General features: G+C 38.0%; 1 protein-coding gene across 4 annotated transcripts in view; it reads right to left on the bottom strand.

Moving 5' to 3' along the window:
- Window positions 1-16,261, bottom strand: part of PDE4B (phosphodiesterase 4B) — a 398,194-nt gene that overhangs the window by 7,097 nt on the left and 374,836 nt on the right. For all 4 annotated transcript variants that reach the window (XM_006919293.2, XM_006919294.3, XM_025051973.1 and 1 more), the window contains 5 exons: window positions 10,382-10,475; window positions 4,767-4,945; window positions 3,494-3,592; window positions 3,185-3,349; window positions 1,301-1,400 (listed from right to left, as the gene is read on the bottom strand). In XM_006919293.2, coding sequence (XP_006919355.1) covers window positions 1,301-1,400; window positions 3,185-3,349; window positions 3,494-3,592; window positions 4,767-4,945; window positions 10,382-10,475 — 637 coding nt within the window. The remainder of the gene's footprint in view (window positions 1-1,300; window positions 1,401-3,184; window positions 3,350-3,493; window positions 3,593-4,766; window positions 4,946-10,381; window positions 10,476-16,261) is intronic.

The following is a 16,261-nucleotide window of genomic DNA, read 5'->3' as shown; positions in this document are numbered from 1 at the left end:
ACCAGAAATTGCAATATCTGGATGTGTAAATTACAGCTTCCAGCCTGCCTTTCACACAGAAAAATCACAGTCATCTTTCGTTAGGCAGAACCGTGGTCTGCAATTGAGAACATAGTCATCAAACTCATGAGGCCACATTTTCTCTTAATCAAGAGTAATAGCTATATGATGGTAATATGTCACTAATTGCAGGTGCTGTTACTCATAACCATGGCTTTAGCGGTGGGCTTTGAGTTACATCCTCAGAAAAAGTGGTGGGATATATGAAGTCATTTCAGCACTCTTGCCTTGCTAACTCGGTGACCAAGGGCGCAGACCTACAAACTGGCTTTGTGTATGGTAGTGTTGTAGGTGGCTATAACAGAAAGACCATTTTTCTGTGTGAAGCTAACTGGCCTACACATGGATTGATTCATGATACCAGCTGATAGAGTAATTGCCCAAAGTTTGTTCTTTCAATAGAAGAACAAGGTTAAAAAACAAAACAAAACAATGTACCCCACACTTAGATCATTCAGATATTCTGGTGATAAAGTAGCTCAAACATTTCTATAAAACCATTAGCACTTGATCTTAATCATGACATCAGAAAACCAATATTCTCACAAGAAAAAGTACTTAGATTTTCAGCATATAGACACAGTGTATTAACTGAAAGAATTCATGGATTTTCATTAGCGTGGATACTAAACAGATTGAGCTTACAAAGGTTTGAATATGGCTTGAGATCCTAAGGCTGGACTGGCCCTGAAGTTTGCTGAAGTCATCTTTCTGCTACGGACTAATCAATCCATAATCAAACCTCTGCAGTATATGAGACTTTTAATGACCCTTCCTCCTGAATTGTGGAAACCTATTTCAGTGCTTTCTTTGGAGTCTTATTTCTGTTTCGGGGTTCCCATACTCAAACCTAACATTTGAGCCTTCTTCCTCAATAGAGAGGGACACTAGTTGGTGACCATGCTCTGTGCGAGAGCCCTGCATAATACTGAAAATTATTATCACATTATTCCAAGCCTTCCCTTGTGCTTACTGGATAATTCCACGTCTGTTACTCTTTCCTCACATATTGTACTTTTTATGGCTCCCCTCTGACCCTTTGCAAGTTCTCCGTGCAGCTCAAATATTCTGTTGCCAGACTGGACACAGTATCCAGGAAAGCTCTGAGCAGTTTGAGTGGAATGGAAGGATTACCTCATCTTTACTCTTATTATTATCCATAACAAAAACATTAGAAGGAAAAAAGTTAAGCAATGAATCATACAATTATCTCAAATGACTGTCCTAGTGGTGAACTCACTTGTGTTGATGAGAAACTGGTTGGAGACTCCAGGATGATCAACGTCATGGATAGCAGCTGCAAAAATGGCGGCCAGGATTTCCAAATCTGTGAAGACGGCCTGCAGAGCAAAATGAGCACATTTAACTCCATGTCCCATTTGCCTATCCTGTTTATTCAAGTTCATATTAAAGTATCCCATTTCATTCTTGTTGGGAGAAGGATAGTTTGTCGATTTTTATAATATCTCAGTATACTAATTCAATTAAATGTAGATTCTATTGATCATTGTAAGGTCTCATGTGAAAAGGATGATGGCCGGAGCCCATGCCCTCATCAAGCCTACAGGATGAGGTGCAGGAAAGCATTAGCACGATGCTCATGGTGAGTGATCAGCTGCTGCCTGATGTTTGCTTCTGGATAAGTGGTATGGCAGAAAGGTGCTTATATAACACAAGCGTATACAGGTCAAAGAAACACGTGAGACTGGCTCTGCTCTGAGATATAACAACCTTCATATGTTTTCTGGCTGAATAACTTAGAGAACAAAGGCCAAATTCTAGACTCATAACACTGGCAATAAATTATTTCCGAAAGCTAAATCTGTAGTGTGGTCAGAAGGTTTCATATACTCATTCATCCATTCATTCAGGACCTATCCACTAAATGTTTACTATGGGCCAGATTTGAAAACATTTATAAGTCTCCTCTGCCTCCACTGGTACATAATAATTTAAATCTAGTATTTATGTAGGTATATATTCTTTCTGGCTAAAATGTCTTTCTTTGGTTGAAATGTCTTTTCTTGATCTCTGTGATTACTTAAATCTGCTGATCCTTCAAATGCCAGCTCAGTGTCCATTTCGCTCTACAATCTAATTACTCAAGGACACACTGAACTCTCCCTTCTCTAAACATCTGTGGTACTTGTGGTCGATTTCCGGCCATGTAGTAGGTATACTATCAATAGTGGATAGTTGATAAACAGTGTTGGCTCACTCTGTGATGCTCCTACAGAACATAAAAATAATAGTTTCTTTCATTCAGGGAAATAGAATAGCCTTGGCTCCATCTCACTTTCCCAAGTCTCCTCGGATTTCTTTTATTAGGAAATATGGGATACAAGCAATAGAGCTGTGGTTAATTCAATCTTGCTTCACCTTCCAAACTGGACCTGCAAAGGTGGAGCTGGATAAAGGTTGGCCAGTCTCTTCCAGCAGTGAACCTGCTCATTTTGGAAGCACCTGACCACCACTGCCATATGTCAAGGAAGAACATAGTCTGCTAGGCACATTGTGGCTAATATTGGTATGTACAAATGCACTGATCTGTTGGGGAAGGAGTCACAACCACCTTCTAGCAAGATATCTAGCCTAATTCTTCAGTTCTAGATTTAGATTTTCAGTTACTTTTACTTCAGCCCATAGAATTAGTTTAATAAGTCCTTAGGAAAATAGGCCTATAGATGCTTATTCTTAACAGAAACTATATAGAACATTTTATATTATGTTTCTGTGCTATCCCTCACAGTGCCTGGAATGGTGTGGGCAGTTCAGATCAGTATCTGCATATTGAGAAAATATACTATATACCAAATATTGAATTAGACATCTGTTAGATGCAAGAGACACAATAAAAAATAAGATGTCCTGTTAATTGCTTGATAATTAAACAATTTTTCAATTGTAAGAAATATAAAGGGAAGGTTACTCTGATATTAGAAAGCAAAGTAGAAATGCCATCCATTTTTATTAGTAACCCAACTGATAGATGCTATACATAATCAAGAACCAGTTCAAATATATGCAATCATCTAATTACACTATTTCTGCAAATATATTACATGTTGTATGGCACTTTTTAAAGAGGATGGGCAGGTATGCAAAACAGATCTTAACTACTCACATCTAATGCTGGCGTCGAAAGAAGAACATGGGTTGACTGGGCTACATCAGCAGCATGTAGGCTGTTATGATATGCCACATCGGAATGGTAATGGTCTTCTAAAGTCATCATGTAGGTTACAAATGTATCAGATGAGATTTTGAATGTCTTTAGAAGGTCTCTTTCCTATGTAGTAAAATGGATTAGAAAGTAAATAAGTGGATGCCCCAAAATGAAGAAAAGCCAATTAGAAAAGTAAACTGGAATGGGAAAAAAAAATCATAAAGAGCTATCCAGTTGAAAAACCAACATTGTCTCCTGTTTACTCACCTGGAATATGGCATACATGATGCAAGTTAGAGGCCTATTGTGTGAATATCCAGCCACATTGAAGATGTTAAGGCCCCATTTGTTCAGGTCTTCCAGTTCCTATAATCGAAATTAGAGAAATTTAGGAATAAAAACAGTTTTGTCAGCATGCCTCCTTATTTTTATTTATTTTTTGAATAATGGCTGACTAAGTCTTTCGTGTGTCTATTTAGAGTGTTCTAGTTGCATGAAAAAGTTAAAATGGAATGGCTTAGGACGTTGGGATCCTCATTCTAGGTACAAGTTTCTGTATATTTCATTTATAAATTTAGTCGTTGACCTATATTTGCCATATGTCAGTCCTCAACCAATGTTGTGTTCAGTGGTAGCTGCAAGCGATTAGAGGTCACTCTAGCCCCGTTCCCTGTTTCTTCTTTTCACTACTCACTGACCTATTAGTAAAATCATCTCAGGGATACTCCTCTGCCCTTTGGCTATTATCACTAAGGGCCAGGTCAGTAACTTAGCTGCTAGAATGTGCACAGTCAACCCTAATTTAATGTAAAAAGTTATAAAGAATGCCAGTCACCTATTATATCCTAGATAAACCTGGAAGAAGCATCATTCAGTCCTGGGTTGTGGGATTATTCTAAGATGATCTGATTAAAGGAGTAATTTAGTCCATTCTTAATTATTATCTCGTATAAGGAATCTAGGATCTCCCTGGAGAATTGGCCCACTATATAATCAACCTTAGTCTAATAATATCTTTCAGAAGGCCTTACTGAATGTCCTCCTGTTCATAGTAAGCTCATTTCATTCTCACAAGGCTGAGAGGACCTCAGCAGTCACTATACACAGCCTCTTAGAGGATGTATGCTCTTTCTGTGTCTTCTTCCACTACTGGAATTTGGGCTCAAGAATCAGTACTGCCAATTTCTCTCATTTCTTCTCCAGCTCTTCCAATCAGTGCAGATTTTTCCATTAGTCCTTGGCATACAGTCCCCAAAATGTCCTCTGGAATAATTTAATAGTGCCTACTGGCCTCCCCTTGGATTCTCCCAATGTATCTTCAGTAGGATTCTTATTCATGAGGAACTATTCATTTACAAATACAATTTAGAATTTTTTAATGGTCCTTTGATATAAAAAAGGGTCTTTAATTAGATGCCCAGCAATGGACGAAGAGGCCACACTAGCCTCCTTATAATATTTTCTAGTAGGTAGTTTTGGGCCTCTGCTTCCTGTGAAGTTGAGAGTTACATGTACTCACACACACCCAGCTCATACACACCTTAGCCAGATGATCTTCATTTTCTGTGTTGACTCCAAAGCGTGAGATGCTTGTATTGTTTAAGCTTGAGCTATGCATCAGTTTCTTCACTCCGCTTATCTGGGTCATGAGCTGTTGTTTTTTCTTTTTCTCTCTGTCTTTCTGAGTGGGAGATGGAATCTCCACATCATTCTGCTTGTCTGCAACAAAGGGATATGTTTTTCAGACCATGTGTGCCAATGAGAACCCACTGCAATGTGCAAAACGACTTCTAACAATCTTCAATGGATTTCGCATCTTACAAAGAACTGTCATGCATTATTTCACTTGCTCTCCAGGACAATCCTGTGAGATAAATGGGGAGAATATGAGAAAATTTGCCCCATTTTATTGCTAAGCAAACTGAGGCCCAGAGGAGGTAAACAAGTTGTTCAAGAAGTGGCAGAGGAGGACTCAATCCCAGATCTTCTGTTTGCAGTCTAACTTAGGAGAATTACACTTATACATTTTTAAGGTGGGGCATCAATATTTATATGCAGATTTTTTAAGTGAATAACTTATATGTTTGTGTAATAAAAAGGTTTGTGCAGCCAAGACGAGGTTAATAAAAACAGGCTTGACGTTCTGCTCATTTTACTATATTTGTATTAACTTTTTAATTTAAAAAATCCACATAACTACAGGTGGATATAACTTATAATTTCAATTTAGATGAGCAGTATGTATGATAGAGAAATAAATGGTTTACAATCTTCAAATAATTATTTTAAAGCCTTGGCTTATTGCCATTTGAGGTTTAGAGAAAGACTATAATTTTAGTTTTACTTCATGTCTTGTGTTTATTAATTCTACAAAAATAATTATATAATAAACAATTCTAAACAGGCATTACCTCTATCAAAATATTTATGCTTAGTAAATATTCATGCTCATCTCATTTAATCTTTTGAAAAATTCTGCTACAACAAGGTAATAATAGAACTAGAATTAGTGGGGGAAAAAACAGCATGTCTACCTGCTCGCAGAAGCTCTTTTCTCTATATCACGCTATGAAAAATATCAGCTACAAATATTCCGTTTCCCTCACAGGGGGATGTATCCTGAGCGCTTCTGAAAAATGCCTTAACTCTTTCAGGCCCAGGGATGCCTGGGAGTGCACTGAGGCAATAATTTATTAAATAGCTTAACAGCTATTCATTGAACTAAATGACATCCTGTGGCTGAAAGAGTTAACGCAGCTTTCAAAAGTTCCTGCATTTATCTCTACTTATTACAGTGAAAATTAGTACAAATACAACTTCTCTATTTGAAAATGCCATGTTTCCAGATGGCATGCTGGGATCTAAACTATTTGCTTTCAACTTTTGCAGATGATGGCATAGTCACATGTTCTCTCCAGAGACCTCCGCCTGCTCATGGGGCCCTGGGGACAAGTCATCAAAGCAAAGGAAGCACAGGAAGACAGAAGCAGCCATCATGTACATCTCAACACCTGGCTGTAGTACTGAAGCAAGGGTATTCTCTCTCCCTAGCATACCAGTTTCATCTCTAAGTGCCCACAAGCTCCTAGACTGAGCAGCCTATAACTTTGCTTAGGGAGGAATTTTAGTGGTCATCTCCATTAGCTTAGGGATTTCCAAACTGGTGCAGCAACAGAGGCACCAGGGACCTTTCAAAAAATACAGATTTAGGAGCCCCACCCAGTCCTACTGAATCAGTACTTTTTAAAAGCTTCCCAAGTGACTCTGACGATCAGAGCCAAGTTGGGGAACCAATAATAATCCCACACTCTCACTTTTCAGATGAAGTCAGCAACTTGCCCAAGCTCAAAGGGCAATTTATTCAACAGATATTTATTTTGCAATTACTTTGTTCCAGACACAGTGATTTAATAGCATAGAACCCCGGCTCTGAAGTTCCTGTAAAAAATCTCTTTCTGGTCTCAAAATCTCTGGCATAAAAACTATATATTATGTTATTTTTGAAATTACTTTTCCCCTGTCACTTCACTACTAATAATTACCACTTTTGCTAAAATAAAAGGTCACAATAGCCCATGCCTTTCCCGACCACTGTTTTTCACTATTCCTCATGTCTGGTTAAAGAGGCTGTTAGATTCTCCTGTGCCATTGCAGATATAAAAACCTCTGGTGGGACTAGCAGCTTTTTTCCTTTGTTTAATTAAAGATCCCCTGCAACAGCGAATAATTGAGCTGAACCACTACTGTGTCTATGTCTGGAACATTACAATAAAGAAGAAAGCCATTATTCACAGAGAGTGCCAATTTGACATTAATGGGTGTCTCCCTAAGCAGGCATTGGAACAACTGATAGGTTTCCCTATTCTGAGTTTCCTCTGTTAAATGCTTAGCCAGAGTAATGTGGAAATAACCTGAAAGACAGACTCTAAAATTCACAATGCACATTTAGTGAATTTGCACTTACAGAATAGTCAGAATAGTCAGTGGGAAACAGTGGACCAGGTACAGAACAAACAAATGAATGAAAAAGATGCAAAATATAGTCATGTCGAAATTCTGCTAATGGTAAAATTTGAAGTGCTTTTGTTCTAGATTACGGTAGTTGATTGTGCAAAATTCCTAAGTTCTTTTTCTATGTTTATAAAAATATTAACCAAATTGTAATATCACATCTAAGTATCTTTCTTTATCTATGTTCCCTTCTTATAGGTCTTGCTTTATTTCCTCTTATATGGCAGCAACCTGGAGCCTGTTTTTATATAATAGCATCACTAAGTGCCTGCAGTGGTAAATGGTCTCTTGCCTGCCTTTCGGTTTACCCATCTGGACACCATTCTTTTGGTGAAAACAACAAAAGTTTTACAGACCCCTAGAGTAAGGGACGCCCTCCCCTCTGACGACACATTTTAACATTCAATGACTCTTACTGAGATACTGCTCTTCACGTCTAACTGAAATTGCTAAGGTCTTCTCATTTTGTGCCTAGATAGTCACTGTGCTCTAGTAAGAGCCTTTTATATTACTGGAAACTGTTAATAAACATTTTATCTTTAGGTCCAACAATCCTGCTTCTGAAACTTTTCTCCAAAAGAATATGATTATTACTTAAATACCTTAAACGTAATCCTTGTCTACATGTTTTGAGTCCCTAATAGCCTTCTTTCCTAGCTAAACTGTGAGAGGGTATTTAGTTCTAGGAGTTAAGAGAGCGAAGTCTTAATTCTGACTCAGGAACATATTAGTCAAGTCATCTCAGTCGAGTTACTTCACCTTCTAGGCCTCAGTTTTCATTCCTGTAAAAGGAGGGAATTGGACCATGAGGCAATTTAGGTCCTTAGCAGATCTGAGAGTTTATGAGAAAGGCTTCATTCATGGTCCTTCAGGAGTAGTCACCACGCTCCACAAATAGGGATCAGAGTTCCATGTCCTGAATTTACAGTTTGAAAACAAGTTTTGTTTGTTTGCTTGTTTGTTTAAGATTGTCAAATTGCAGGTCTACAGTCTATTACAAAGAGTTTAAAAAATAAAGTTGGAAGGACTTTGGGATTCCATTGCTCCCATTTTACAGATGAAGCAACTGGTACAGCTTTTGTCTACACAATAGATTTTTTTCTCTATAGTTTCTCAAGAATATTTAAAATTTTAATCTGTCTGTCTAGTCTGTTTGATTGGGTCTACCTTGTGCATGCTCACACGCACATACACTCACACACACCACCCTCCTCATGCTGAGTCTGTACGGACTGAGATCCTAGCGACCTTCCCCCACAATGTGTTTTTGGTAATTTAATTTTTAGAATAATAAGAAGCCAAATGATTGGTTTTCCTCAAGAGCCATGCCCAAATAGCAAACAGAGAGTTGACATTTGCCTGTTGACATACAGTGTTGAAACTGAGGACTGATCTTTATTATCATAACAGCTTTCTCATTTGATAGCCTTTGATGACAAAAGAGAGATTAATTAGTATTCTAAATTATGCTTGTTGTCATTGGCAAGCAGATAGAGAAAGAGAGGACAAGAAGGCTGATTAGGTGCAGTCTTGGGTGGTTAAAGACTCAGGGACTCCATGCAGCTCCATGCAAGGATTTCATGAGAGTCTTTCCTGAGAAGACAGAAGAGCCCTGGTATTTTAAAATGCAATATTTATAAAAACAAAACTGAGTTATTGCACTTATTGATTTTCTTCTCCCCCACAGTCATTAACCTGTAAAATGTCCCTAAAATAGTCCCCAGCTTATGAACAATAATTGGGCATTGCACAGAGCAGGGTATATCTAAAATGGACAGGAGAACATGCCTGGCTTCAAAGGAATAATGAGGGAATAATGGAGAAGAAAAGGATCAGTATAAAATGTTTTCTATTCAACTAGATTCTAGCTACCTCTTAGAGCTAAGAAATCTGAAAAATTCTTCTCCTTTGTTCTCTAACAAAGGCTGCTGCAACTGCAGCTGGAAAAAATCAGGTGCTACAGACACCCACACACTGGAAATAGATGGAAAGGTACTCGTTAATCGTTCTCGTGCTCATTGGCTGCAGAGTAATGCCCTGAGCTTTGCACTTGGCTGGTTTAAGATTGATTTGCTGAGAGCATGAATTGCTCTGGTATTAGAAAAATAGGATCGATTTTTAAAATAAAAGCAGAAGTGGTGTGTGTTCCCATAAGGCATCAGGGCAAATGCTCCTTGATTTAACGATGCATAGCCATGCCCAAAAGAAGGGAGGTATGATGTTCAGCTGTAGGAATAGGTCATTTCCCTAGAAAGCAGAGTTCTGGAAACAAGCATAATTCAGGAGTATTTGAAAGTTAACAGAATCAGAATCTCAATACTACTCATTCACTTTGAAGTATAGATTTACAGATTCTACAGGCCTTATTAAAGAAAAAATATACCCAAATAGGTTCATTATACAATAGAATGGCTTTAACTATGAGATCGGAAACCCCTAATCAGACAGGATGATCGATAATTAAGGATCGTTGATCACAACAAAACTTTTCTGTGTCGTGTGTTAAATACTAGCAGTGTGACTACAGAAATAATAGCTATAGCATCAGATTGGGAAGATAATGATATTGCTCGCAGAGAGCCAAGTCTTTCAGAGATACGAAGATTCCTTCCTCCATTTATCTTTAAGAAGTAGCTTACCAAAGCAATAGTCAAATTATTTCCAAAGCTAATTCTCAAGGGCCAAGTCACCATAGTTATTCTCCAACCATATATCTCTTACAATCCACCTAAGAGGAAACCTTTCTGCTCAAAGCCCAGATATTGGAGGAATTTAAAGAATACCATATCCCAGGAGCCAATGGAGTTGTCCTGAGGGTTTGGGTGATTGGAACTCCTACTTCCATCCCTTCAGAGGTTTTGGCAGAGATGTATGTAGGTAGGTAGATAAGAGGTCACCTGAGGTCCATATAAATACACTTAGCTCATAATAACCTTGGTCTTTGATGGCTATTTTTTTTTTTTTTTGGCAACATCTTCCTGAATATTTTTTTCCTCTTAGGCTGTTTTAGGTCTTATTTTAAATAGATTTGTTTTCTTATGACTTAATCTCATTTCAAACACACATAGAGGTGTCCCTAGTAGGCTGCAGAGATTACATTGAAAAATCTCAGTTATGAAAGAGGTTTCCCAGTTAACATCTTACCTAAGAAAGTATTTGAAATGTATTCAGACACCTGGTTCCCTGACCGACTCATTTCTGAGGTGTCAGCTCTTTTTTTTTTCAGCATCCTTTTGAACTGTTTATGAAGAACAAAAATGTATTAACCACCTTTAAAATAGCAAATTATCACTTTACATGTGTATAACTTCTGTCTAAGAACCAAGAGGTTAGATGAGCAGATACCATTAGATAAATGATACTGTTTCTACAAAATACAATACCCCTTGAATGCACAATTATTCCAAAATCACTTTAGGGAAAAAAGGTTTTCTTAAGATTTATTAGAATTAGCATGTATTTCTTTTGAAGATGCAAACGCAGGAAAAGGAATTTCATAGAGGTCAAGATAATTTCACCTGAAAATGTAAGTACTTTTCAAAATACATTTATCAGAAATTAACTCTAATAGAATTTAAATTAATAACCTATACAGTGAGATTATATGTGAAAAGTTTAAAGGAAAACAAAGAGGAAAAAAAGCATCCTTTAGAAATAGAGTTGCATAAAAAGAATAGAATTAAAAGACAGCACAGTATATTTAAATACAATGTAATATATATAACATGCCCTTATTTCATAATAAGCAGCCTCAGTGGACTGACACCACAAATTAAATCATTACAGATGTTTCTACTTCACAGAAAACGTACAGCTGTTAATGTTTCACATTCTATCAAAGACACATAACAGTCAAATGAACCCACCTTGATGTAACCCCAAGATACAGATAACAAATAGTTTGCCTCAGGCATTTTGGAATGCTCTCCTTGCCACAATCCACAAATCCCTTTGAAAGAATTCACAGTTCTGAGAGAGCAATCCCCCGAAAGAAAGGATCGGAAAAACCTTGCAGATTCAGTGGTAAAATAATCAAAACTTATAAAAGACAAAACCTCCAAAACTTAAGGTATTTCCTAATCCAAACAAAGCCCATCTTCGCACTCCATTCTTGCAAAAAGCCTATGCTCCCTGCTTCTTTCTTGGCAGAATAATGAAATCAGGAATTGCATGAAGGAGCGAGAGCTGTTCAAATGTATTCAGCTGGCTGGTGTGCAGCACTTATGAATTATGAATAGTCCTAGTGGCCAAAGGGGTTTCCACCCTAGCTTAGTCTTGCTCAGCTAAACTCTGCAAGGGAGGAGCAATTCTTTCCTGAGGGGTCGCCAGACTGGGAAATACAGCCATCTTTTAAAAAAGAGAATAAAATGGAGGAAGCTCCATGAATATTAAAGTAAATCCGAAGTCGGTACCCTCCCCCATTTCAACTAGGTGTTCTTAACCCTCTCTCCACTGCACAGGCCGGTGCTCTGCAGATACAGCCTCTGCACAGAGTTCAGCCACTGAAATGGTTCGAAAGTGATGGTGCATTTGATTCATTTACTTTCTGAACATTAAAAAAACATTTTTTTAAAGGTTTAAACTGTGGCTATTTTCAGGCTAGCCTTTCAATATACGAAAAAAAAATATTTTTAAAGCTATCTTTTTGGAGGATTTTTTTTGCACACCAATGGTGTGCCGATGCATTTAGCCTCCTTTCACAATGACACAAATGGAAAAGAATTTAATTTAAAAGGACTTCATATACAGAAGGCATTTTTCTGCACTCCATCAGCTCATTGATATGCATATCAGATGGCTCCGAAAAAATGAATTAAACACATTTAATCTTTTGATCTAGGATCTAGAGTGTGTTAGGAAATACAAGATATCATTTGCTGCATGAATGGTGAATTATTTGGGGCTAGTAGATGTTACACTTTTTTGGTATTTTAGTGTTACATCTTCTAATTCATATTTAGGAGTTAAATTTATTTTTATTTCATTTTAGCAAGGGAGGGCATGCTGAGAAAGTCATTCCTTTCCTGTAGGTGCTCCCCCATCCCCTCTTTGTCAGCATTAGAGAACAGGAAGTCTGAGACTAGAGCCCTAGGCAGTGGGATTCTCTACCCATGCTCATCTTACTCTCCTCCTTCTCCCTTCTCTCTGTCACCCTACCCTGGGACTTCCAGGAGTTCAAGCACAGCATGGTAAAGGAATAGCAAAGCGCCATGGCAACAGCCCCCCTACACAATTGCCTCTCTTTCCTATGAGGCACTCTCCTTTCAAACTAGCATCCTGCACTGAGAGTGGCTTCTCTTCAAGCATCTAAGCCCTGCTCATGCTACTGCCTGTGCCCAGGACACCAGGCCTTTCAAGGTGAAGCCAATGCAAGTCAGTATTGCTGCCAGCTGGCTCACTGCACTATGTACTGTTCTCAAAGAGGCACAGTCACCCTCTTTCTGGGTAACCCTGCTTGCGTATGTATGTGTTTTCACATGATACGATATGTTAGTAATCGTAAATAGGGATTTCTGAATCAGTCATCTCAGCTACTGTGTTTTACTTATCGAAACTCTGTGCAATTTTGAACTCCAGGTGAATCACATAAGTTCCAAGTTATTTGTTTTTTAAGATAAAATGGCAATCTTAATGGCATCTCATTTTCACTTCTCAAAAGACAAGGACTTACACTAAAGACTTAGAAGTTGGAAGACAGGTTTCTATGCTCTGACCGATCAGCTGAATTTTGGCAAAGAAGCAAACTTTACTTGGAACATTAAAAAATATCTTGTGAAAAGCATAAAGACAGATCATTTCTTTATGTCTCTGTGCTAGACTTAGCCAAAAGTATCATTCAAATAATCATCCTCATTTTGGTTCCTTTGGTCTCTCTAAAATATTTAGGAAGATTTTGGAATCAATCAGGTTTGTACTAGTTTAACAATACCATTTTATCATTGATAAATATTTATTGAACACCTAAAATGTGCCAGGCAAAGCATGGAAGACATAGCAGTAACAAATAAAAATCTTTCCATGCTTTCAATCAACTTTCATCCTCGTAGAAATAATCAGATGGATTAGAGCATGTTAGTTAACCATAACAGTAAACAGCCTGGAGAAGGTGGGGCAAGTTCTTCATTAGCAATATTGGCTCCTGAGCTCAGACTATAGTTACAGGTAGAAATTCAGTCATAAAAGACCAGGAAAGGACAGACTTTTCTCCTTACTCTCTTTGTATCACCTCCCTTTGCCACAAGACCCTGTTGGCATACATTGTCAGTCGGTCCCAATATAGGAGCAGGAAAATGGCTCTCAACTTCACCTTTCCTGCATGGCTCACAGAAAGGGCCAGTGTTCTCCTGTAAGTAGTTAACAGATGAAAATCACCTCCTTCGTCTCATTCCTGACTTAGTTCTATGAGCCTTTGCTGAGGGCATGGCAACACCATCAAAAAACAAAGTCATCTTAAGGCAACTGTAAAACACACAACATGATGAAGTACGCAAATGGCGGTCACTCAGTGTCAGAAACCGACCCAGTCCTTTAAATGTTGCTTAGCAACAACTGCTGGTTTTCCTCCTCCCTAAGGGAAGGCCCAACCACACTGACTAATCATTGCTCTCATCAAAAAGCTTTATAAAGGGTCCACTTATGTCGCACTCTGTCCAATCTGAGGAAGGCAGACACGACCTTCGAGGAGCAGACACGGGGGTACCTTTTACATTCTGGTAATGTAGAGTCCCATTAGTATGATTGGCGCTGGCCTGTGTGAGGAGACACATCAAAGAATGAAATAGACATGAATTGTGTTTGAGGTTAAGGCTTAAGAGACAGTTGGAGAACTCTGCTTAGCTGGGTTTTCAGTGTCTGACTCCCATATGGAAGTTGTTTCTGTTGAACCAGAAGCAGCCACAATGTGGTAGACGAATCTAGACTTTCATTCTCAGCTCTTGATAACAGTCCTGTGAAGGCACTTCATCTCTCACTTACAAAATGAGAGTGATGTATGATTTTAGGATTTCAGCCTCTCAGCCTGAAATTTACTCTATGATAAATTTTGTGGCAGCCTCCTACAGTCTGGACTTATTATTTACCAGCAACCAATATTTCCCAGAAAACAAAACTTTCCAACACTACTGAAAGAAGCAACCCAAATCAGAAATGCTTCAGTCCATAAGACTAAGTCTCCAACAGAGGAAGAGAAGTATTCATCATCCTTCCAGAGTTTTAAATTCTAAGACTCGTGGAGTCTCCCTGTCTACTTATCAAGTTGGGTGTTCAGTCCGAAAAGGAAGGTAAAGATAGCTCTGGAAGGAAATTGTGTCCCAACAAGTAACAGGATTGAAAAGGAGTAGACATTATTTATTTTTTCAAATGCAGTAGAGAAAACTACAAACAGGAGCACACTATTTCAAAGATAAATGTGTTTCTATTAGCTAATGTACACGGATCCTATTTTTCAGTTAAGATTCTGGCTTCACAAGAAAACCCTGTTAGGGCCTACCTAGAAATGATGTCCCCAGAGGAAATGGCCAAAGCCCCTTGTCAACATAGACAAGCAAAGTTTGTGAATGAACTTTTAGTAACACAAATTTTTCCAATGCCTCTTAAGTTTATGCCCAAAACTAGATTCACAAACACTGCAGAAATTGCAGTTATTTTTTGAAAAAGGAAAAAGTATCATTTTCTACATAAATGACTTAATATTGTTTGCCTGGACTACATAGTCACTACAAAATGTGAATTTTTAAAAATAGGCTACCTTTAATAGTGGGACATTATTTAAAATATCTGGAATAACAAAAGCTGAAATTGAATTATATTTGATATGTACATTTTGTTTATGGTTTCAATTTTTCTTTGGCATTAATGCTATATACAGAAATTATTTTCTTTCGAGGCAGATTCTTACGAAGTGATGGAACATTTCATTATTTTTTCTATATTTCTCGTCAGACAACTAGTTGGAGCTTTGTGCAAAGATATACAGACAAGCTAGGAACTCCTTTGGTAATGCATTTTTGGTTAAATCAATCACATAGGAGGGGTGGACTAGAATTATCTCAGAGATTCATTCTAGTTCTAAATCTTGATATTCTTATGTGTTTAAGAATAAAACAATCCAGGAGAGTAATAATACAAGGGGCTAGTATCAAGCACATGAAAAAGCTACTTTTAAAACTAATCTAGGATTGTCAGGGGGTCACCTGATAATCACTTAGGAGTGAATCTTAAGTGATCAAAAATATTCGTCAGCCCATCGAAGACTAGATAAAACAAGCACTTTTCTCCCATCGGTAACCTCATGATGAAGTCGGTAAGTGAAAACTGTGCAGATAAAAAAAAAAGGTGCCAAAGAGAAAGGAAGACAGTGCCAGTAGTTACCCTGGTGGGTGGCCGTCTACGCAGGAGCCCATCTGTGACACAGGAGCCTTATTGTGTGGGATCTTCCTGTTTTTGCAATGTGAAACAACTGCCGAAGTCATTAAAGTCACAATGACTTTATTAGGGACTAAATTTTGACTCATATTTTACACTTTGTTAGTCATAAGTTAATAAGAATTCCCGGGCATCAGGAAAGTGAAGGGGCTGAAAATTCCTCTTGAAGTCACAGAATGCTAGCAGTGGTAGAAGGAAGCCGAAACTGCTGTGGCACAGTTTAGTGAGAAATGGAAGTAAGGAGAGCTTGTCTCTATCTTAGTTTTGCCACTAACCAGACATGTGATCTTGGGCAAGATGAATTAACCTCTTGGGGCTCAGTTTTCTTTAGCTGTGGACTCAGTTTCTTTAGTTGTAAAGTAACTAATTTCTAAGGTTCTTCTGGTAAAAAGAAAAAAAAAATTACTTCTTCTATATCTCTAAGTTTACATGAGAAGAAATGAGGACCCAAAGAAATCCAGACTCTAATTCTTAAACACCTATAATTTCCTTTGCAAAATCTGATTTAAACGACCACAAAAACGGGCTCTTTATCAAACTCACAGTTTTCACAGTTCTTAACATTTCAGATTATCTGACAATGTGCGTCTCATCTCTTGT

This window comes from Pteropus alecto, unplaced genomic scaffold (genome assembly GCF_000325575.1).
Source record: "Pteropus alecto unplaced genomic scaffold, ASM32557v1 scaffold25, whole genome shotgun sequence".
NCBI classification, from domain to species: Eukaryota; Metazoa; Chordata; class Mammalia; order Chiroptera; family Pteropodidae; genus Pteropus; species Pteropus alecto.
Note: the sequence above shows the minus strand (reverse complement) of the source record. Positions and strands in the feature narration are given on the sequence as shown.